General features: G+C 35.3%; 1 protein-coding gene across 1 annotated transcript in view; it reads left to right on the top strand.

The window, feature by feature from the left end:
• Positions 1–28: 28 nt before the first annotated feature.
• The window catches only part of LOC127831602 (phospholipid-transporting ATPase ABCA1-like), a 102,774-nt gene continuing 78,558 nt past the window's right edge, over positions 29–24,244 (top strand). Inside the window, 2 exon segments of the mRNA XM_052356580.1 lie at positions 29–121; positions 22,409–22,607. Of these exon segments, the coding sequence (XP_052212540.1) occupies positions 22,542–22,607 (66 nt within the window). The 5' untranslated portion in view covers positions 29–121; positions 22,409–22,541.

The following is a 24,244-nucleotide window of genomic DNA, read 5'->3' as shown; positions in this document are numbered from 1 at the left end:
CTTACAAACATTTTTTGTATTGTAACACCGGTTACAGGAACCAGTGTAAACAAACTTCTGGGTATTCTGACGATCTGTGAAAATGTTTATCAATTGTCATGCCAGTTTGAGAACGTAATTCGTGAGTAAACAACGCTTATATGTTTTTATTTTAGCATTTTGTTTTTATTATCGAAACGGATATTTAAAATTGTCTATGTCATTGACAGTTTAGTACTCATTTATTATTTTATTTGTTATGCAACATATCCAGCTATTAAGCCTATGTCAAGTTTTGAGGACTTAGGCATGGGGTTAAAAAGAAGAACATCATATATTTTTCCTGCGTCATTCTAGGATTGAATAATTTCATGGTATCGGTCATATTACTTTTTCATTCCCCACAATATAAATTCACCACACTGCATTGCTAAGATCAATCCATGTGATTTCAGGCAGTAAATTAGTCAATATAAATTGCCACAAAAGAGTCTATTGATAGTATTGATGATTTTGGCTTTGGCAGACTCTCTGCAGATTTATTCTGAACGCGAATTATTTAGGCTAGCAGTAAATCAGCATTACACATGGTTTGTAAGATAACTGTTCTTCAGCCCACCATTGGAACAAAATGTCAGCAGACTCTTTAACACGAAAATACTAGTAGTTGAAGGATTTCGTGTAACTTAGAAACAATATAATGATACAAAGAGTGTTTGCTTTTGATGAGAATATATTGGGTTAAAGTGAAAGACAATATTTAATTATAATTTACCTGTTTTTGTTGCATTTTCGCTCTGCTCTTCAAAAAGGATGGTGACGTTGTCAAACCATATTACTGGAAAAACTGTATCATGTATGAATGCTCTATTGAGCGATTTCACGCAATCTCTATAACCACTACTCAAAACGAACCTCAGTCTCAAAACAAACCCACCACTGAAAACAAACCCACCACTGAAAACAAACCCAAGAACAAAACGAACCCACAACTCAACAAAATCAAGCCATACTGATTTTTTCTTATTTTTCAAGAACAATTTTGAAGTACATGTATGCTGCTAGACTAAATAATCATATGTTTAACACCAGATTATCCCATCACATCTGAACTCTAGACAATATAAATTGCTGCCTGCTGTTGGCGCTTGTCCACTATACCATTTTAACAGCGAGAGTTCCAACTCGAGTATCAGTTGCATCATTCATAAACTACATTCATCAAATCTCAAATATATTTTAAAAAACTTAGTATACAAACCATATTTTGCACAGAACAAATCCAATTTTACCTCTTTATGAAGTCCTCATGAATGATAACATTACAAATCATAAAAATAAATTATATTCTCACATTATAAGAGTCTATGATTTCAACGCTATTGTCACTACACCGCAACTCATTATATCGCTGTTCGCAGGGTCCAAAGATCACGATGTATATGTATGGATTAGCATACGTCATGTAGTCTGGCCATTTTAAAACACCCTATTTACATATCTTATTGCATTATGTGTTAAATCCATGTGTTATACAGATAAAAGATGTGATATTGTATGTGGGGTCTAATTTGTGCATGCTTTCTTGAAGAACAAAAAACTTGGCAATGGTTTTTGGGATTCCACATTTAAGTAAATGCATATGAAAATACATGGAATAGTGTTTTGTGTTATATCAATGTATAACATATGGATATAACAATAATTCAATAAGGTAGTTAAAAAGCGTTTGTTGAGATTGCCAAACTATGCTAATGCATACATATGCATGCATGAATGACCTGTTATATGGCGCGCTGGATGTTACATGGTCCTGATCTTTGAACCCCACCAACCGCGATATATTGAAGTAGCAGTGTAGTTACATAAGCTGCTTTCTTGCGATTGAATTGTATTGTTCTACTTGTCAATCATAGGACATTAATTATCCCCCGCCATAGGCGGAGGGATATTGTTTTGGCATCCGTCCGTCCGTCTTTCCGTCCATCCGGCACTTTTGTGTCCGGAGCCATATCTTGGAAGTGCTTTGGCGGATTTCATTGAAACTTGGTATGAGTATATATATATATATGGATAAGAGGATGATGCACGCCAAATAACATTGTGCACCATCTGTTAATAACAGAGTTATGGCCCTTTGTATCTTTTTGAAAAATGCTTTTTTGTGTCCGGAGCCATATCTTGGAAATGCTTTGGCGGATTTCATTGAAACTTAGTATGAGTATATACATGTATATGGATAAGAGGATGATGCACGCCAAATGGCATTGTACACCATTGGATAATAACAGAGTTATTGCCCTTTGTATCTTGAAAAAATGTTTTTTTGTGTGTCTGTAGCCATATCTTGGGAGTGCTTTGACAGATTTCATTATAACTATGGACAAGAGGATGATGCACGTTGGCGTTGTCCATCAGTCCAGAAAACTTTTGTGTCCAGAAGTATATTGGCGGGGGATATCAATTCAAAGAATTTGCTTGTTTTACAACACAAGTTTGCAGCACACTTGATGATGTCGTCATCTTTGTTGACAGTTTAGAAAGGTTGCAAAAATATATTACACTATCAAAATAACATTTTCCTTGCAGATTGTTTAATTCTCCTGCCAAAACAAGATCTACATTTGTCTGTCTCATATTTATTCTAAAATTCATCTTGATTGAGGGCAGGCTGTGTGTTTGAGTGCAGAAATTTAATCCTGTCACAGAGATGTGTTTTCATACTGTAGCTCAGTCTTGTTATGGAATTAAAGGAAACATTGTTTCAGCATGAAACTAGATGCTCCTTTGTGCTTTTTATGCCCCGGGATCGAAAGATCGTGGGTATATTGTTTTTGGCCTGTCTGTCTGTCTGTGTGTCTGTCTGTCATTGTGTCAGTCAATCTTTGTATGTGTGTGTCACAAACTTTAACCTTGGTTAAAGTTTGATACATTGTAACTTTTGCATTATTGAAGATAGCAACTTCATATTTGGCATGCATGTGTATCTTAAGGAGCTGCACATTTTTAGTGGTAAAAGGTCAAGATCATCCTTCAAGGCCAAAGGTCAAATATCATTGTATTTTTATGCTCCCTTTCGAAGAAAAGGGGGCATATAGATATCGAACTGTCCGTCTTTCCGTCACACTTTGCGTTTAGTTTTCGAAAAATGCTCATAACTTCTATGTCCCTTGAGATATAACCTTCATATTTGGTTTGCATGTGTATGTGGACAAGGCCTTTCCATACGCACACAACTTTTTACCCCTGTGACCTTGACCTTGAACTTGGGGTCCGCGTTTAGGTTCCGAAATCTGCGTTTAGGTTTCAAAAAATGCTCATAACTTCTATGTCCCTTGAGATATAACCTTCATATTTGGTATGCATGTGTATATGGACAAGGCCTTTCCATAATCACAAACATTTTGACCCCTGTGACCTTGACCTTGAACTTAGGGTCCGCGTTTAGGTTTCGAAATCTGCGTTTAGGTTTCGAAAAATGCTCATTGCTTCTATGTCCCTTGAGATATAACCTTCATATTTGGTATGCATGTGTATACTGACAAGGCCTTTCCATACACACAAACATTTTGACCCCAGTGACCTTGACCTTGAACATAGGGTCCGCGTTTAGGTTACGAAATCTGCATTTAGGTTTGAAAAAATGCTATAACTTCTATCAAAGCGTTTATAGGGGGCATATATCATCCTATGGTGACAGCGTTTTTTCTTTCCTAAAACTTTAACCTTCGTTAAATTTTGGTCATAACTTTTTTAATATTGAAGATAGCAACATGATATTTGGCATGCATGTGTATCTCATGAAGCTGCACGTTTTGAGTGGTAAAAGGTCATGGTCAAAGTCATCATTCAAGGTCAAAGGTCAAATTTATGGCTTCAAAGCGGCGCAATAGGGGGCATTGTGTTTCTGACAAACACATCTCTTGTTGTATTGGTTATTATATATATTTAAAACTTAATATCTTGCCAGCAAAAAAACTGGCAAATAATTACCGTAATTACTCTATGTTTTCGGACACTTAAAAATAATTAAAAAAAATTGTGTCCGAAAACTTAGATATGAAGAATATTCACAAAATACAAGTGTCGGAAAACTTTGAGTCGAAAATTGAAGTGTCCAAAAATAGCGTCAATTGTATCAACGACTACCGGTAATAGCACGGGCTTGTAAAATACCATGCCGTATAGTATAAATTACAATTATATATGTTTACACTGCATTTTAAATAATTTTAAATGCTTAATTTATTTGACAGAAAGTTACTACAAGGTTGTACTTTAACCAACGAGTTCAAAGATGAGCATGTCATGTAACAAAACTCGTTAGTATGAACCTGTAATTAACGCAATAAAAAAAGCAAACTATGAATTTGTTGTTTGTTCATTTCTGATAGTTGTTGTCTTACACCTTCCATTGTTCGTAAAACTTGCAATAGTGATCACACTTTGAAGCGTTAAGTATTTGTCAGTTATTTTACAGAGAAGGGGTAGTACCATTGCGGTAGATAATTGAACTGTTAATTGGCACTTACTCTGGTAATTGTCATAACGCTTATGCTATCGGGTGAAACCATTGTTTATTACCGGTTTACAAGGTTATTTACCCAATAACGCAAATGTAATGGTCCGTTGCCCTCAGGCATGCACCTGCCATGTTTTATGATGTTAATCTGGTTGTAAAACCCCATGATAGAAGTGTCATTAGATATCAAAAACTGGACTGAAATTTGGTAAAATAGCGCTGTAAAATATACTGTCAGAAAACTAAGAGACATTACATTGTAATTATGGGCGAAAACTCTTGTGTCCCAAAATTAAGAGTCACACAAAATAATTATTTTTGCTAAAAAAAGGGGTGTCCGAAAACTTAGAGTGTCCGAAAACAAAGAGTAATTACGGTATATTGGAAGATTTTTAAAATCAATAGTGCTTGATGTGTTGTTTGTGCCCTACTTAGGGTAAAGAGATGTTGTGATGTCAGAGATAATCTTTCACAACATGCACATGACCCATTCTCTTCAGCAAAAAGGCCAATGAGTGATTTGATGACTTTCAATGCCCATGGGGCTTATTTGTATTCATCATGCTGTGATAATGTACCAAATTAAATGACATCACTAGTATAGATAGTTTGCATCTGGGTCAGTTGGTCCAAAAGCTTGGACAACAGGTCAAATCTTTATAAAAACTTGTTACTACATTAGATGCCACATTTATGATGCCGTGTTGATGAAACTTCTCAGAATATTTATCTTGACACTAAGAGGACAATGTTTGAATATGGGTTAAGTGAGGTCGAACACTAAATCACCAGCTCAGGTCTCCAAGACTTGTTGTCAGTAAACTTGATTGAAAAATGAAAATCGGAAACCTAGCAAATACGTTATTAATATACAATTTAATTGACATTTTGCTTTACAATAGCATAGTTTGTGGGTAAAAAACAACTAAATTATCACCTTTTAATTTCAAACGATAATCGGCAGAAAGTTGTAACATTATCGACATAGATCTAATTATTTAATCAACATCCTTTTGTTAATTCAGATAGATAGTTGGTAGAAATGTTAAGTGATCAACTTAGAAATAATTTTTTTTATTGTTAGGCTCCTTTTTATTTGTTTATCTTTAAATAGGACGCTTGCCATCGGCTGCTTTACATGTAGTGTTGGCAGACGACAATATCAACTGTGTATTTCCATGAATGACCCAATATTATGTGTGATCGAACTCAATGTTGATTGGGCAGCTACCATGTGACTTGAATGCTGACTTGACCAATATCGATCGCCAATTAGATAAGTTCGGAGGTTGGGAGAATCGGGGCGGGGTTTACCTCAAATTACCTGTCGCTCAATTGTGACACGCTCCGGGCTGCGACAGTGCGTATTGGAAAATTGAGTCAGACCTTGACATCGAGAAAACCGGATGTAAACAAATTCCTTTAAGAGGGAGACTGGAAGTCGCTTTTCATCTACAATTTCTTAAATTTTAGGCGACGTTGGGCGTAAGAAAGTGACTTAGTCGCTCACGTTGCCCCCTAGCGCGAGCCCTGCCTTGTAAACACTGTAGAAGTCACATTTCATGCCCAATCTTCATGTAACTTTGTCAAAAAGTTTGTCTTAATGATATCTTGGTTGAGTTCAAAAGTGGTTCCGATCCGTTGAAAAACATAGCCAGTGGGCGGAGCAGTTTTCCTTATTTGGCTATAGAGAAACCTTGTAAACACTCTAGAAGTCACAATTTTTGCCCAATCATCATGAAAGTTGGTCAAAACATTGGTTCAATTGGTGTCTTGGATGAGTTCGAAAATGGTCGAGATCGGTGAAAAAACATGGCAGCAGTGGGCGGGGCATTTTTCTCTAAATGTATATAGTGGCAGTTTTCCCTATTTGGCTATAGAGAAACCTTGTAAACATTCTAGAAGTCACAATTTTTGCCCAATCATCATGAAAGTTGGTCAAAACATTGGATTTATTGATATCTCTGACGAGTTTGAAAATGGTTGGGATCGGTGAAAAAACATGGCCTCCAGTGGGTGGGGCATTTTTCTCTATATGTATAAAGTGAAAACATGTGAACACAGAAGACGTCACATTTTTGGCCCAATTTTCATGAAATTTGCTCAGAACATTTGTTTCCTTGATACGAGAGTTGAGTTAAAAATGTTTCTGGTCAGTTGAATAACATGGCTGCTGGGAGGGGGGAAGTTTTCTGATTATGCCCCCCCCCCCCATTTCGAAGAAGAGGGGGTATATTGTTGTGCTCATGTCGGTCTGTCTGTCCACCAGATGGTTTCCGGATGATAACTTGAGCGCTTATGCCAAGGATCATGAAACTTCATAGGTTCATTGATCATGACTCGCAGATGACCCCTATTGATTTTCAGGTCACTAGGTCAAAGGTCAAGGTCACGATGACCCGAAAATGGTTTCTGGATGATAACTCAAGAACACTTATGCCTAGGATCATGAAACTTCATAGATACATTGATCATGACTCGCAGATGACCCCTATTGATTTTCAGGTCACTAGGTCAAAGGTCAAGGTCACATGACCAAAGCAGTAAAATGGTTTCTGGATGATTACTCAAGAACGCTTATGCCTAGGATCATGAAACTTCATAGATGACCCCTATTGATTATCAGGTCACTAGGTCAAAGGTCAAGGTCACAGTGCCAAAAAACGTATTCACACAATGGCTGTCAAGGTCATGGTGATTCAACTTAGAAAAATGGTTTCCGGATGATAACTCAAGAATATTTACGCCTAGGATCATGAAACTTCATAGGTACATTGATTATGACTCGCAGATGAAATAATGATGAAACTTGACCAGGATGTTTTTCTGGACAATATCTAGGTCAAGTTTGAATTTGGTAAAGATTGAATGAACTGACTCCTCTCAGGTGAGCAAACAAGGGCCATTTCTAATTAATAATATAGGCTTATATATTACATTTACGTTACTTGAAAAATCTTTAAAACTGCATGGGTGTGGGCTTTAATATTTGGTGTTAACTTTATATGGCTGTCATTAAGAAGTTTTCTTAAAATTTGTGCTTAAAAGTTAGTTTTTTTTCTATGTGCACAGTAAGGGCTTTAAAAATATATTTTCTTAAACTGCAAGGCAAAGAGGTATTTGGTTGTATCATTATAAGAAGGTCCTCTAAAAAGATTGTTCAGATTTTAATTTATGCCCCTGGGGTCAAAACTGGCTACATCTAGGGTAACAAGTTCATAACAACTTGCATGGTAAATAACTTACAAAAACTTGTTTTCTTCACAGGTCTTAATAAAAGTTTGTTCAAATCGAGGGTCAAAACTTAACATGCCTTAGGACTCACATTTGAAGAACCAACGTATAGAAAAATAAGTGTTAACATTTTCTATGCAACAGTATGAGCTTTGACATTTTGGTATGTAAGGTCAAATATTGGTTCTCTACTACATGTACTTTTGCTCAAATTATGGGGTCAAACCTGGCTGCATTCATTAAGGTGTCAAATTGTGTATTGAGTCTCAACATGCAAAGTATTTTACTTTTTATGGACAACATGGGCATACATGAGTGTAATATTTGTATACTTCAATACCTATACTTGAAATGCTTGTAAGATCAGATTCAAATAACGACTTGTGGGTCCAAACTGGCCTTATGGAGTTATTTAGTCTATATACATTGTATCAAATGTCCTTGTTACTGCATTTCAAGGATAAGCAAATAATACCATGGTTTAAATAATAAAATGCAAGCACTGTAGGTAGAGCTGTAATATAATAGCCTTTGTATGGGCCGTTACCAGATATATATGCACATAATCTAATACAATTTTTTTTGGATATAACATATTGTGAAATGGGTGAGTAATTCATGTTTAAGTATATGGTCTATAATGCTCATCAGTTTGTTTTTTCACTATTTTGGGCATGCGGCTGCAGGGTTCCTTTGGATTGGGAAATGTCACATACTTTTGCCTAAAATTGGAAATTAATGTTGGTGATTTGATGCTTACAAATACTTAAAAATAGATAATTAAAGTGATTTCAATATTATATTTTCTAAGGTTCAACTGAGAGATAGAATTAGAGATAATTTGACATGTTAAGACTTATTAAGAAATTTAGAAGCCTTAAATTGTTAGTTAATAGGTCCCCTTTGGAAAAAATATTTACTTTTTAGCTCACCTGTCACGAAGTGACATGGTGAGCTTATGTGACTGTGTGATGTCCATCGTCCGTATGTGTGTGCGTGCGTCCGTCAACAATTTGTTTGTGTAGACAGTAGAGGTCACAGTTTTAATCCAATCTTTTTGAAATTTGGTCAGTATGTTCATCTTGATGAAATCTGGGTTGGGATTGTATTTGGGTCATCTGGGGTCAAAAACTAGGAACCTACCGTATACGTGCGCTTATAAGACGCCCTCGCTTATAAGACGCACCCCGACTTCGGACTTTATAATGGGTGGATTTGAGACTGACCCGCGTGTAAGACGCGGTCAAATTTTGCCGTATTCATCGGCCAGAACATGGCCGAAAAATGGCAGAATGTTAAAGAAAATCATCAATTAGTAAAACATTGAGAATTTTTCAAACTCGCGCTGCATACAATTAGTAATTCACGCAAGTCTGAAAAATAAAACAATCAAACAACAAAGTAAAAAATATTTGTTTATTTTGTGATATATTAGTGGGTTTTAATTTATTTTCAAGTATTATTCATGCAATAAAAATTATTATCAAATTGACAAAATTTCTAACAACTGCGTATTAATCATTTGCCCTAACAATTGCAAACATAAAACATATTACGTTCGTAATATCAATGCACAAGCAAAATTGATCGTGTCAGTCATCTTAATTGTATTGTTTGACAGGTATTGAAATCTAATAGGCAGATATATTGAAAGCGTTTAGTTTTATTACCTAAATTATGCAAATTTTACGCCCATTGTCTATCAACAATAGGTAACGCCTACTTTCATAAAATTAGCCAATCGCGTGATAGAGTGATAGACTCCGAAGCGCAGATCGAAATCACGTGTCAAGAAGAAAGCCATATGCGGATAATTGCATGCGGTCGCTCTTTGCTCCCGTCGTTGTTGGCCCCTAATAAATAATGTGTCATCAGTATAAGTGGTTCGTCTGAATAAACGTGTTTATTTAACAATTGACAGTTGCAAACTGGTAACTTATTTCAGAGGATACCCTAATTGCCAATTATGTCTTAATTGAAAATTAACAACGTGGAACAAAGACGATCAGGTGATACAAAATTGTCAAATAGCATTTGTAATCGGCAGCGTGTTTACTGAGAATTGATTTTGCTGTTGTTTTAAGCATGTTGGCATCGTGTTGCCGCTTACACACGTTTACTGTAATGACCAATTTATATGGCATTTAACGACGTCGCGCGCAGACAATCAGGTGATAAAAACTTTTCAAGAATACTGAGTAATCACGGACAATATAACGTCTTACGCCCCAAAAATAACAAAATTCAAATTAAAAATAATAGACAACAAAATCAGTAACAATACATTTTATTACAAATAAATCGGTAACTGAACATAGCGTTCCGATACACGGTACGGGCCAATACAGACTTTAGAGAAAATGCAAATGGCTGCCGCGATGATTCAAAACAACTGACAAGTGTCCAACTTGGCTAGCATAAGCCCAGTAAACTCGATATTTTGATTTTTTTTGTTTATTTTCACCAGTATCTCGTTTATAAGACGCGACCCCAACTGTAACTTATTAATTTAAGTCTCAAAAATGCGTCTTATAAGCGCACGTATACGGTAGGTCAAAGACTAGGTCACATAATAGGTCAAATAATAGAAAAACCTTGTGTAGACAATAGAGGTCGCAGTTTTCATCCAATCTTTATGAAATTTTGTCAGAATGTTTATCTTGATGAAATCTGGGTTGGGATTGTATTTGGATCATCTGGGGTCAAAAACTAGGTCACTAGGTCAAATAATAGAAAAACCGTCAACAATTTGTTAGTGTAGACAGTAGAGGTCAAAGTTTTCATCCAATCTTTATGAAACTTGGTCAAAATGTTTATCTTGATGAAATCTGGGTTGGGATTGTATTTTGGTCATCTGGGGTAAAAAACTAGGTAACTAGGTAAAAAACTAGGTCACAAGGTCAAAAACTAGGTCACTAGGTCAAGTAATAGAAAAACCTTGTAAAGACAATAGAGGTCACAGTTTTCATCAAATCTTTATGAAATTTGGTCAGAATGTTTATCTTGATGAGATCTGGGTTGGGATTGTATTTGGGTCATATGGGATCAAAAACAAGGTCACTAGGTCAAATAATAGAAAAACCTTGTGTAGACAGTAGAGGTCACAGTTTTCATCCAATCTTTATGATATTTGGTCAGAATGTTTATCTTGATGAAATCTGGGTTGGGATTGTATTTGGGTCACCTGGGTTCAAAAAATAGGTCACTAGGTCAAATAATAGAAAAACCTTGTGTAGACAATAGAGGTCACAGTTTTCATCTAATCTTTATGAAATTTGGTCAGAATGTTTATCTTGATGAAATATGGGTTGGGATTGTATTTGGTTAGTCAGGTGAGCGATTCAGGGCCATCATGGCCCTCTTGTTTCAGTTGTGACTGGGTCTCCCTACCAGAGACATATGTGCATGGAAGTTTATTTTTCTTGTGCATGGAAGTTTTACAGATGTTTGTACTCGTCATTCAAAGTCAAACTGAGCGGTTCAATTTGTGACTATGTGATATCATCAATATTACTGTGTGGTGGAACTCTGCCTACCAGTGTTGTTTGTTTCTTTTGTCCATTTTGGGGCCAAAATATGGCCTCATTCCTAATCTTTAAGGGTAAATATTTTCCCCAAATTACTCCTTCAAATTTTGTATAATTCCTCATCAAGCTCTGTGGAGTGAACATAAGCAAATATAAAAGAACAAGATGTTTATTATTGACAGTATAGTTTTTTTAAGCCAAATGAAGATAAAATGTAATTGAATGTGAGTGGATATAATAACTTGCTTAATATGTACTTGTGATATGCATACATATGGGGATGATCATACATATGGGGATGATCATAAGAACAACACTGTTTATAGGCAACTCAGTTATGGTCAATGAAAAATTCAAGATTTCTTTGGGAAGGCCTTGTAACATACCGTGATGTTTGGCGGCGTACAAACACACTTTATACAATAAGCACCAACTTACTACTGTTGTTGCAAACATCTTAAGGTCTTAACCACGTATCTTTTCAGATACGCACTTTGACACGTTTGTAGTTCTTTGAAAAATCTAACTAATTGAAGATTATATTCTATATTCAAGTTTAAAGGCATTTATTTCCAAACCTATGATACTGATAAGCAGCAAACAGAATTAAACCTGAACACAGTTACTCACTGGCTCCTCTGTTTTTATGCCCCCGAAAGAGGGCATATAGTGATCAGACTTTCCGTCCGTCTATCTGTCTGTCCGTCACACTTTGCATTTAGGTTTCGAAAAATGCTCATAACTTCTATGTCGCTTCATATAGCAATTTCATATTTGGCATGCATGTGTATATGGATAAGGCCTTTCCATAGGCACACAAATTTGACCCCTGTGACCTTGACCTTGAACTTAGGGTCCGCATTTAGATTTCGAAATCTGTGTTTAGGTTCTATCAAGCGTTTATAGGGGGCATAAGTCATCCTATGGTGGCAGCTCTTGTTTATCCTGGTTGCATATTGCCATTGTCACTTCTAGTCTGAGTGGGAAAGGGTTTATCAGTTCAACTATAAACTGTTACTAATCTGACAAATAGTTAATAACATTTGCAGATTTTTTTTAAGGGCGAATCAATATTGTGGCAGATTGTTAAAATACCCCTTCAAGTTTTCGCTTAAAAATATTAACTAAATTGAAAACTTTGAACTGCAATTTGAAGAGCCTACAGTACAGCCAACGCGGCACAAACATAATCCGCGGCTATGCCACGGCCAGAATATTAGTACGCGGCGGCCGAATCGTGTGTTAACGCAGCGTATCGCCGTGGCACTTGAAATCGATCCGGGCAACGACGCCGAGTCTGTATTAACCTCGCGTACATTCGCGGAGTAAATCCGCCGCATACGTACGCGGCGGATGGAGTGAAAAGATATCCACCTACATGTACATACATGTATGTGTAGTGTAGAAACCAAGATTTATGCTGGTTTCATAATTATTATTTTCACGTTTTAATAAGCGATACGACACGTAATATGCTTTAACAAATTATTGTGAATTAATTACGCGCAATTGTTAATGTTTCGTTCGATTATCAAATTATCATTATTAAATTTGTAATCCGAAACACACTTCTGAATTTTAATGCTGACACGACCTTTGGCATATTCTAGTGTCAAATAAACAGTGCTAAAATATCCTTTGTTTCATAAAAAGCGCGCGAAAATTTTGCAGACATGTAGAACGTCGTTTGGAAAATGTGGGTGTATTTTGTGTTGTATAAATACATGAACATCACGTCAGGCGTAAATCGTGTGTTCAGTGGGAAAAAAACGCCCCGATTAGACGTTATTTCATCATCTCCTTAAATAGTAACAAACGCCAAAATGTATTTTATACTTAAAGAAATATGGAGATACTGATACTGATGCGGCTTCAATGACTGACGCGGCATTGACTCGTTTGGCCATGCCGCCGCGGATCGCGAAATACGTTTGGTCCGCGTTGGCTGTACTGTATCTGTTTGTGCTAATTTTATTCACCTTTCTATGTTTGAGTTAAAATTCAAACAAAAAATGGCATGTATGTGTGCTCATACGTGCAACCAATGGCTTGTTTTATGCTGATGATCATCTTTTACCCAGAGGACACGAATTTCAACATGCTACTTATTGTGGACATCTGGGTATTAGAAGCAGTGAGGTTGATAATATATATATTTTTATATCATCTTAGCCCCCCCTCGCGCAAAGTGAAAATTGCTACATGCATGCAATGAGCATAAAACCAGAACAGCCTGCAAGTAACTCTCAGTCTGTTCAGGTTTTATGCTGTTCACTGCTAACCAGTATCTAATTGTTGGAAATGAAGACTTTAAGACTTGAATATTGTAAGAAAGGTCTTTATTTAAACTTTCTAAGGGAATACAGTCATGTACTAATAAGTCAAATAACATATCTAAGTGGTAAAGGGTTAACTTACCTCTATGATATTCGTATTTTAAGACTTAACTAAAGTAGATGCTTAAAGGCTAAAGATATAGCAATCAGCAGACATAAAGACATGAGCATTACTCTTCTTATATGCTTATACATACATACATACATGTAATTATACACTTACACATATACCTGCATCTACAAAATAAAATACTGGATGTCAGAAAACTTGCAAATATGTATGAACATCAGTTTTTAGCTCACCTGAGCACAACCTGCTCATGGTGAGCTTTTGTGATCGCCTTTTGTCCTTCATGCGTTGTCCGTCGTGCGCTGTCAACATTTGCCTTGTTTACTCTCTAGAGGCCACATTTATTGTCCAATCTTCATGAAATTTGGTCAGAAGATTGGCCTCAATGATTATCTGGGATGAGTTTGAAAATGGTTACATTTGCTTGAAAAACATGGCTTCCAAGGGGCGGGGCATTTTTCCTTATATGGCTATAGTAAAATCTTGTTAACACTCTAGCAGTGATTTTCTTTGCTTTTATTTGTTATTTGTTATTATTGTTGTTACAGCCTGTGCCATTGGAATTGGGAAAATAGCGCGATAAACCATGAAATTGGGAAAAATAGCACAATAAACCATGAAATTGGGAAAAACTAAGCATTATAAATATGATTATAAGTAACAGAATTAAAATTGTTTTTAAGTGCATGTTCAGGGGTTTTTCTAGCCATTTTGGGAAAAGGAGTCTGGTCAAATTAGGATTGTTTTAATTGATAGAAGTTGCAATTTTTTGGAAATTATTTATCGACAAAAAGGACTTAATTAAAGTTATATATTTTGCAGAATGTTTGAATTAAAGTTGAGATCTAGAGCTAAGAAATCATAAGTCATAACAGACTTCTTCTTAAAAAAAAAAAAAAAAAAAGATTTTTTTTTTTTGGAAATTGGGCTTTTTTGGGGAAATATTGGTTAATTTTTGCGATTGGGAAGCAGCCGAAAATCGGCGGTTATTTTAAGCAAAAAAAATCATTGTCTAGAGGCTACATTTATTGTCTGAACTTCATGAAACTTGGTCAGAAGATTCATCCCAATAATATCTTGGACGAGTTCGAAAATGATGCCGGTTGGTTGAAAAACATGGCCGCCAGGGGGAGGGGCATTTTTCCTTATATCGCTATAGTAAAACCTTGTTAACACTCCAGAGGCCACATTTATTTTCCGATCTTCATGAACCTTGCTCAGAAGATTTGTCCCAATGATATCTTGTATGAGTTCAAATTGGTAACCTTTGCTTGAAAAACATGGCTGCCAAGGGGCTATGCATTTTTCCTTATATGGCTATATATGGCTATAGTAAAATCTTGTTAATACTCTAGAGGCCACATTTATTGTTCAATCTTCATGAAACTCGGTCAGAAGATTCATCTTAATAATATCTTGGACGAGTTCAAAAATGATGCCGGTTGGTTGAAAAACATGGCCACAATGGGGGCGGGGCATTTTTCCTTATATGGCTATAGTAAAACCTTGTTAACGCTCTAGCGGTCACATTTATTTTCCGATCATCATGAAACTTGGTCAGAAAATTTGTCCCAATGATATCTTGGATGAGTTCGAAAAATGGATTTGGTTGCTTTAAAAACATGGCCACCAGGGATGGGGCATTTTAGAAAAACCTTGTTAACACTCTAGAGGCCACATTTATTGTCCAATCTTCATGAAATTTGGTCAGATGATTGGTCTCAATGATATTTTGGATGAGTTCGAAAATAATTTTGTTTGCTTGAAAAACATGGCTTCCAAGGGGCGGGACATTTTTCCTTATATGGCTATAGTAAAATCTTGTTTACACTCTAGAGGCCACATTTACTGCCCGATCTTCATGAAACTTGGTCAGAAGATTCATCCTGATAATATCTTAGACGAGATAAAAAAATGATGCCGGTTGGTTGAAAAACATTGCTGCCAGGGGGCGGGGCATTTTTCCTTATATGGCTATAATAAAACCTTGTTAACACTCAAGAGGCAACATTTATTTTTCGATCTTCATGAAACTTGGTCAGAAGATTTGTCCCAATGATATCTTGGATGAGTTCGAAAAATGGATTTGGTTGCTTTAAAAACATGGCCACCAGGGGTGGGGCATTTTTCCTTGTATGGATTTATATTGCTATAGTAAAATCTTGTTAACACTCTAGAGGCCACATTTGTTGTCCAATCTTCATGAAATTTGGTCAGAAGATTGGTCTCAATGATATTTTGGATGAGTTTGAAAATAATTATGTTTGCTTGAAAAACATGGCTTCCAACGGGCGGGACATTTTTCCTTATATGGCTATAGTAAAATCTTGTTAACACTCTAGAGGCCACATTTACTGCCCGATCTTCATGAAACTTGGTCAGAAGATTCATCCCGATAATATCTTGGACAAGTTAAAAAATGATGCCGGTTGGTTTAAAAACATGGCTGCCAGGGGGGCGGGGCATTTTTCCTTATATGGCTATAGTAAAACCTTGTTAACACTCTAGAGGCCACATTTATTTTCCGATCTTCATGAAACTTGCTCAGAAGATTTGTCCCAATAATATCTTGTTATCTCAGGTGAGCGACTTTGGGCCTTTCAGGCCCTCTTGTTTGTTTTTCATTCAAATTTTGTTTTGGTAGGAAGAGCCATTCTCAATGGAACACAAATAAAGATTCATCCCAATTGGTTCTCAATGAAAATAATAATTACATAAACTCTAAACATTTAGTTCAGCTCATAACCAGTTCTACAAGTTAAACCATTTCTAAATTAGATCACAATATTGTTATGAATGGATTTTGAAATCAACACACATCAGAAATGACATTATGTTTTGCTACAATGGTTTTGTGAATAAATTATAGAGTTCATGTACTGGTATTGACTCATTCTGCCAATTCAGCCATGTGACAAAATGTACATGACTAAAAAACAGTTGCATAAGAGTTAATGAGAATATTCAACTTACATAAACAGTTTTGGTTACAAAATGAATCCTTTTAGAGCGTATATAATGTAAATTGCAATGAAGGAAGGACTCATTAAGAGGAAATTGACCTTTGTGGGTAGATATAATGTTTTAATAAGGCTTACATTAGTTTAGCTCTGTGTGTAAATTAAGTTCAAAATAGTAAGAAAAATGTCAACATTTTGGAGTAAGGTTACTGTAATCTCAGTCTTATACAATTGTTTGTATTAAATTTCTAAATATTTTTTCTGTAGCATGCATACATTTCACGACATTAAACACATTAAGAGATTATATGAGTCTCATTCTTGTAAAACAGGGCTTAAATGCATTTAAGTGAAGTGTGTCCCAGATGAGCCAGTGCAGTCAGCACATTCTTATCAGGGACAACAATTTCTAATTTCATGTTATTTTTCGTTGAAAGGAAGTCTCTTCTTAGTGAAAATCCAGTTCTGGGAGAAAGTGTCGTCCCTGATTAGCCTGTGTGGACTGCACAGGCTAATCTTGGACAACACTTTAGGCACATGTATTGAGACCAGTTTTCCCAAAGTGACGCTCACATCTCTAATGATATTGGCAGGCAAACTACGATCAGATAGATTCAACAGGACACAGTTGTATTGAATCTTATTATAATAATTATTCCTTAATAAAATTCATGCTAGATAACACACTGTGAACATACACAGATAAGAACTGAGCACAACCTGCTCATGGTGAGCTTTTGTGATCGCCTTTTGTCCTTCATGCGTTGTCCGTCGTGCGCTGTCAACATTTGCCTTGTTTACTCTCTAGAGGCCACATTTATTGTCCAATCTTCATGAAATTTGGTCAGAAGATTGGCCTCAATGATTATCTGGGATGAGTTTGAAAATGGTTACATTTGCTTGAAAAACATGGCTTCCAAGGGGCGGGGCATTTTTCCTTATATGGCTATAGTAAAATCTTGTTAACACTCTAGCAGTGATTTTCTTTGCTTTTATTTGTTATTTGTTATTATTGTTGTTACAGCCTGTGCCATTGGAATTGGGAAAATAGCGCGATAAACCATGAAATTGGGAAAAATAGCACAATAAACCATGAAATTGGGAAAAACTAAGCATTATAAATATGATTATAAGTAACAGAATTAAAATTGTTTTTAAGTGCATGTTCAGGGGTTTTTCTAGCCATTTTGGGAAAAGGAGTCTGGTCAAATTAGGATTGTTTTAATTGATAGAAGTTGCAATTTTTTGGAAATTATTTATCGACAAAAAGGACTTAATTAAAGTTATATATTTTGCAGAATGTTTGAATTAAAGTTGAGATCTAGAGCTAAGAAATCATAAGTCATAACAGACTTCTTCTTAAAAAAAAAAAAAAAAAAAAGATTTTTTTTTTTGGAAATTGGGCTTTTTTGGGGAAATATTGGTTAATTTTTGCGATTGGGAAGCAGCCGAAAATCGGCGGTTATTTTAAGCAAAAAAAATCATTGTCTAGAGGCTACATTTATTGTCTGAACTTCATGAAACTTGGTCAGAAGATTCATCCCAATAATATCTTGGACGAGTTCGAAAATGATGCCGGTTGGTTGAAAAACATGGCCGCCAGGGGGAGGGGCATTTTTCCTTATATCGCTATAGTAAAACCTTGTTAACACTCCAGAGGCCACATTTATTTTCTGATCTTCATGAACCTTGCTCAGAAGATTTGTCCCAATGATATCTTGTATGAGTTCAAATTGGTAACCTTTGCTTGAAAAACATGGCTGCCAAGGGGCTATGCATTTTTCCTTATATGGCTATATATGGCTATAGTAAAATCTTGTTAATACTCTAGAGGCCACATTTATTGTTCAATCTTCATGAAACTCGGTCAGAAGATTCATCTTAATAATATCTTGGACGAGTTCAAAAATGATGCCGGTTGGTTGAAAAACATGGCCACAATGGGGGCGGGGCATTTTTCCTTATATGGCTATAGTAAAACCTTGTTAACGCTCTAGCGGTCACATTTATTTTCCGATCATCATGAAACTTGGTCAGAAAATTTGTCCCAATGATATCTTGGATGAGTTCGAAAAATGGATTTGGTTGCTTTAAAAACATGGCCACCAGGGATGGGGCATTTTAGAAAAACCTTGTTAACACTCTAGAGGCCACATTTATTGTCCAATCTTCATGAAATTTGGTCAGATGATTGGTCTCAATGATATTTTGGATGAGTTCGAAAATAATTTTGTTTGCTTGAAAAACATGGCTTCCAAGGGGCGGGACATTTTTCCTTATATGGCTATAGTAAAATCTTGTTTACACTCTAGAGGCCACATTTACTGCCCGATCTTCATGAAACTTGGTCAGAAGATTCATCCTGATAATATCTTAGACGAGATAAAAAAATGATGCCGGTTGGTTGAAAAACATTGCTGCCAGGGGGCGGGGCATTTTTCCTTATATGGCTATAATAAAACCTTGTTAACACTCAAGAGGCAACATTTATTTTTCGATCTTCATGAAACTTGGTCAGAAGATTTGTCCCAATGATATCTTGGATGAGTTCGAAAAATGGATTTGGTTGCTTTAAAAACATGGCCACCAGGGGTGGGGCATTTTTCCTTGTATGGATTTATATTGCTATAGTAAAATCTTGTTAACACTCTAGAGGCCACATTTGTTGTCCAATCTTCATGAAATTTGGTCAGAAGATTGGTCTCAATGATATTTTGGATGAGTTTGAAAATAATTATGTTTGCTTGAAAAACATGGCTTCCAACGGGCGGGACATTTTTCCTTATATGGCTATAGTAAAATCTTGTTAACACTCTAGAGGCCACATTTACTGCCCGATCTTCATGAAACTTGGTCAGAAGATTCATCCCGATAATATCTTGGACAAGTTAAAAAATGATGCCGGTTGGTTTAAAAACATGGCTGCCAGGGGGGCGGGGCATTTTTCCTTATATGGCTATAGTAAAACCTTGTTAACACTCTAGAGGCCACATTTATTTTCCGATCTTCATGAAACTTGCTCAGAAGATTTGTCCCAATAATATCTTGTTATCTCAGGTGAGCGACTTTGGGCCTTTCAGGCCCTCTTGTTTGTTTTTCATTCAAATTTTGTTTTGGTAGGAAGAGCCATTCTCAATGGAACACAAATAAAGATTCATCCCAATTGGTTCTCAATGAAAATAATAATTACATAAATTCTAAACATTTAGTTCAGCTCATAACCAGTTCTACAAGTTAAACCATTTCTAAATTAGATCACAATATTGTTATGAATGGATTTTGAAATCAACACACATCAGAAATGACATTATGTTTTGCTACAATGGTTTTGTGAATAAATTATAGAGTTCATGTACTGGTATTGACTCATTCTGCCAATTCAGCCATGTGACAAAATGTACATGACTAAAAAACAGTTGCATAAGAGTTAATGAGAATATTCAACTTACATAAACAGTTTTGGTTACAAAATGAATCCTTTTAGAGCGTATATAATGTAAATTGCAATGAAGGAAGGACTAATTAAGAGGAAATTGACCTTTGTGGGTAGATATAATGTTTTAATAAGGCTTACATTAGTTTAGCTCTGTGAGTAAATTAAGTTCAAAATAGTAAGAAAAATGTCAACATTTTGGAGTAAGGTTACTGTAATCTCAGTCTTATACAATTGTTTGTATTAAATTTCTAAATATTTTTTCTGTAGCATGCATACATTTCACGACATTAAACACATTAAGAGATTATATGAGTCTCATTCTTGTAAAACAGGGCTTAAATGCATTTAAGTGAAGTGTGTCCCAGATGAGCCAGTGCAGTCAGCACATTCTTATCAGGGACAACAATTTCTAATTTCATTTTATTTTTCGTTGAAAGGAAGTCTCTTCTTAGTGAAAATCCAGTTCTGGGAGAAAGTGTCGTCCCTGATTAGCCTGTGTGGACTGCACAGGCTAATCTTGGACAACACTTTAGGCACATGTATTGAGACCAGTTTTCCCAAAGTGACGCTCACATCTCTAATGATATTGGCAGGCAAACTACGATCAGATAGATTCAACAGGACACAGTTGTATTGAATCTTATTATAATAATTATTCCTTAATAAAATTCATGCTAGATAACACACTGTGAACATACACAGATAAGAATGCTAAAAGACTACTAGTAGTAGTAATTCTAAGTTTTGTTCTTGTTACACAAACATGAGAATTTTTACTGAAATTTTTTTCAGTTAGAATGTTTTTCAGTACAGACTAGACCTGTTTCATGAATGTAGCGCACAGAGTGCATACATATCTCTAACTGAACTACAGCAAAATGTACCTGCAAATCTTATAATAAACTGTTTCTGTAGTGCTGGTCCTTAAATTTGTATTTACAGGGTTCGCACAAGGCTTGAAAAGTGCTTGAAAACGAGTCATAGTCTTGAAAAGCCCTTGAACAAAGGTTGGCCTTGAAAAAGTGCTTCAAAAGTGCTTATTTCATGTAAAAAAGCCTTGAACATGTTTATTTCTGCTCAAAATTACACGTATCATCGCTTTAATTATAAACTTAAATCGTTCTTAAGGCAAATATTACGAAAATTTATTATAAATTCCTTCACGCAAAAAAATTGAGTACGAAATATAAGTTTCGTACACTATTGAGTACGAAACGTTATGTGTCAACGTCACAGATTATGTGTTCTACGTTAGAGGTTCTCCATTGTGATCAATTTCCGCGAGTGCAAACGCAGCAATTGGGGAAGTGTCGTTTCAAACCAGGGTGGTTAACTGAATATTACTAGGTACAGAAAACAAATGAAATTCGAAAAGCACATTGTCGGGTCTGTTTGAAGACCATTGATGTCGGGGGATGGGGGAAAGCGCTTTGAAAAGACACGACAAAGGGGAAACTCACAAAGAAAAACATAATTGAGAAGCAATGTGTTTGCTTTTAATAACTTTAAAAAGTAAAGACATACAGTCATTCAACCAGTTTAGAATCAACTGGCAAAACATTTGTTCTTTTGACCACAATAATTTATTTTGGGATTTAGTGTCAATGTGAGAAGATGTAAAAATAAAGGATAACATTTATTTTGTATGATAACAGGTAAGGCCAACACGGCATATGCAGTTTTTTGTCAAATATAGCCAATTAAAGTTCACCCTTCGGAAAATTATTAAAAATCATTCAACTTACAGAATTAGTATTTCAAAATATTGCAATAGCATTTGTTTTCAATCAACAAAACGTTTATTGGAAAATAATAAAGCCTTCTTTATCCATATGCACATTTCATAACATAACTCATTCAATCAGTTCCGGTTAACTTTTTGCTGCATTTTTCCACCCTGTATTAAAGCTATTTACAAACGATTTATTGCTAAAACTTTGTTAATTTATTCCTTTACCTAATGTTTACCTTAGACACTTATCATTTTGTTTTTATTGGGGCATTATGGAAAATTAAATACAGATCAATCGGAATTGCTGACAATCCGGAACTGGTGGACAAACTGTATGTAAGACTCATTGAGTTAAGGATTGATAACATGTATGTAATAACTAGAAATAACATGTATGAGTTATTGTGGAATAAGTTTAATTTATTTGAGAAAATTAATGATATTTACTGTGTTAAACTTGCTTGAAAATGCATTTTTTTAAGGAAACTAACGAACGGTTCTCGGCCTTGAAAGTGAAAATTTGGCCTTGAAAAGTCCTTGAAAAGTGCTTGAATTTAGGTTTGAGATTTCTGTTTGAACCATGATTTAAAATGATATTAATTTTGCTTTCAGAATTGGATTGGATAGGCAAAAATCAGCTGGAATAAACAATTGACATTTCCTGGAAGTATATATAGAAGAAATTTGCCAGTCATAGAAGTGCAAGCCTGAAGTGATCCCAAGCAAGGAACTCCCCTTGGTAACCATGGGGTTTTTCAACCAGCTTTTGCTGTTGCTATGGAAGAACTTCACTCTCCGAAAAAGGCAAAAGGTATCAAACAAAGACAGAAAACCTTGAGGTTTCAATTAATCGTTTACTATCAGCATTCAGACTTGAAACTATTGAATATGTGTTGGGCTCTAGGAAAACCAGGCTTAATGCATGTGCGTATAGTGTCATCCCAAATTAGCCTGTGTAGTCTGCTCAGGCTTATCAGAGACAACCCTTGCTGCTTTTATTGAATTTTTTACTTTAAGGAAATCCCTTAATAGGGAAAATCCCATTTAGGTGTCAAGTTTTGTCCCTTATTAGCCCGTGAGGACTGCAATTTATAAATTAAGTTTGTAAAATTTTGTATAAATTTTGTATTTAAAATTCAAATGCTACTTCATAGACTGCCATTAAAATCATGTTCCTTCTTGTGAGATTAGAAGTAGAAATGTTAATGAATAGCGTGAAACTAATGTGAAAATTGTCACTACAATGTGAACAAAGCCAGTGTTTATCAGCATATTTACTTGGAGGACAGTGTTTACATTTTAAAATGTGTCCATACAAATAAAACTTTCTTCTTGCTGGGAATGAATGAAACCTCAAGACAACCAATTTTATTAACATTTTAATGTCAGTTTTATTAGTTTATTATAATTTTTCACCTTCATTGGGTAAAACAATGAAGGTCTGCTGTTTTATGTGTGGCAAACCTCTTGTTTTACTTTAAGCAAAATATCTATTACATGTATTCAAATTGTGTTTATGATTGCCATTGTTAATAGTTTTGTAGAATTGTTTTTATGAATTTATACAGCCATAAATTTGGACTTCAAGAGCCCCTATAGTTTACAAACATGAAAAATTGTGTGTGTTCTTGCATTGGCTATAAAACTTCAAATTTTCAATGCCAAATTTTGCAAGTTTGTTTGTCCTTAATTATACCCAGTTATGTATATTGCTATATATAGCCAGTGCATGATATCTTTTGAATAGTGTAATGAAATGGTGTGTTCTACTTTTTTACCTGAGGTTTTGTCAAGTAACAATATCTGAAACAAACTGAATATCTTCAATTGTTTATAATCTTTGAAAATGTTTCGAATAATAACAACATATGTCAGATGTTTTAATTGCCTACATTGTATATCTTTACAAACAAAATCATTTTGTTAATTCTCTGATTTATATCCATTAGGGATAATTATAAACAGAAAAAAAAAAAAAAAATCACCCTTGATATATTTCTCCTCAATGTGATTTTGAATGTTTTTTTAGCTCATCTATTTTTAGCTCAACTATTTTTTGAAAAAAAATTATGAGCTATTGTCATCACCTTGGCGTCGGCGTCCGGTTAAGTTTTGCGTTTAGGTCCACTTTTCTCATAAAGTATCAATGCTATTGCATTCAAACTTGGTACACTTATATGTACTTACTATCATGAGGGGACTGGGCAGGCAAAGTTAGATAACTCTGGCTTGCATTTTGACAGAATTATGTGCCCTTTTTATACTTAGAAAATTGAAAAAAAATTTGGTTAAGTTTTGTGTTTAGGTCATTTTTATTCCTTAAGTATAAAAGCTATTGCTTTCATACTTGCAACGCTTACTATCATAAGGGGACTGTGCAGGCAAAGTTTTGTAACTCTGACTGGCATTTTGACAGAATTATGTGCCCTTTTTATACTTAGAAAATAA

Source organism: Dreissena polymorpha, chromosome 5 (genome assembly GCF_020536995.1).
Source record: "Dreissena polymorpha isolate Duluth1 chromosome 5, UMN_Dpol_1.0, whole genome shotgun sequence".
Classification (NCBI taxonomy): Eukaryota; Metazoa; Mollusca; class Bivalvia; order Myida; family Dreissenidae; genus Dreissena; species Dreissena polymorpha.
The sequence above is the reverse complement of the archived record's forward strand: the minus strand, read 5'-3'. Positions and strand labels throughout refer to the sequence as shown.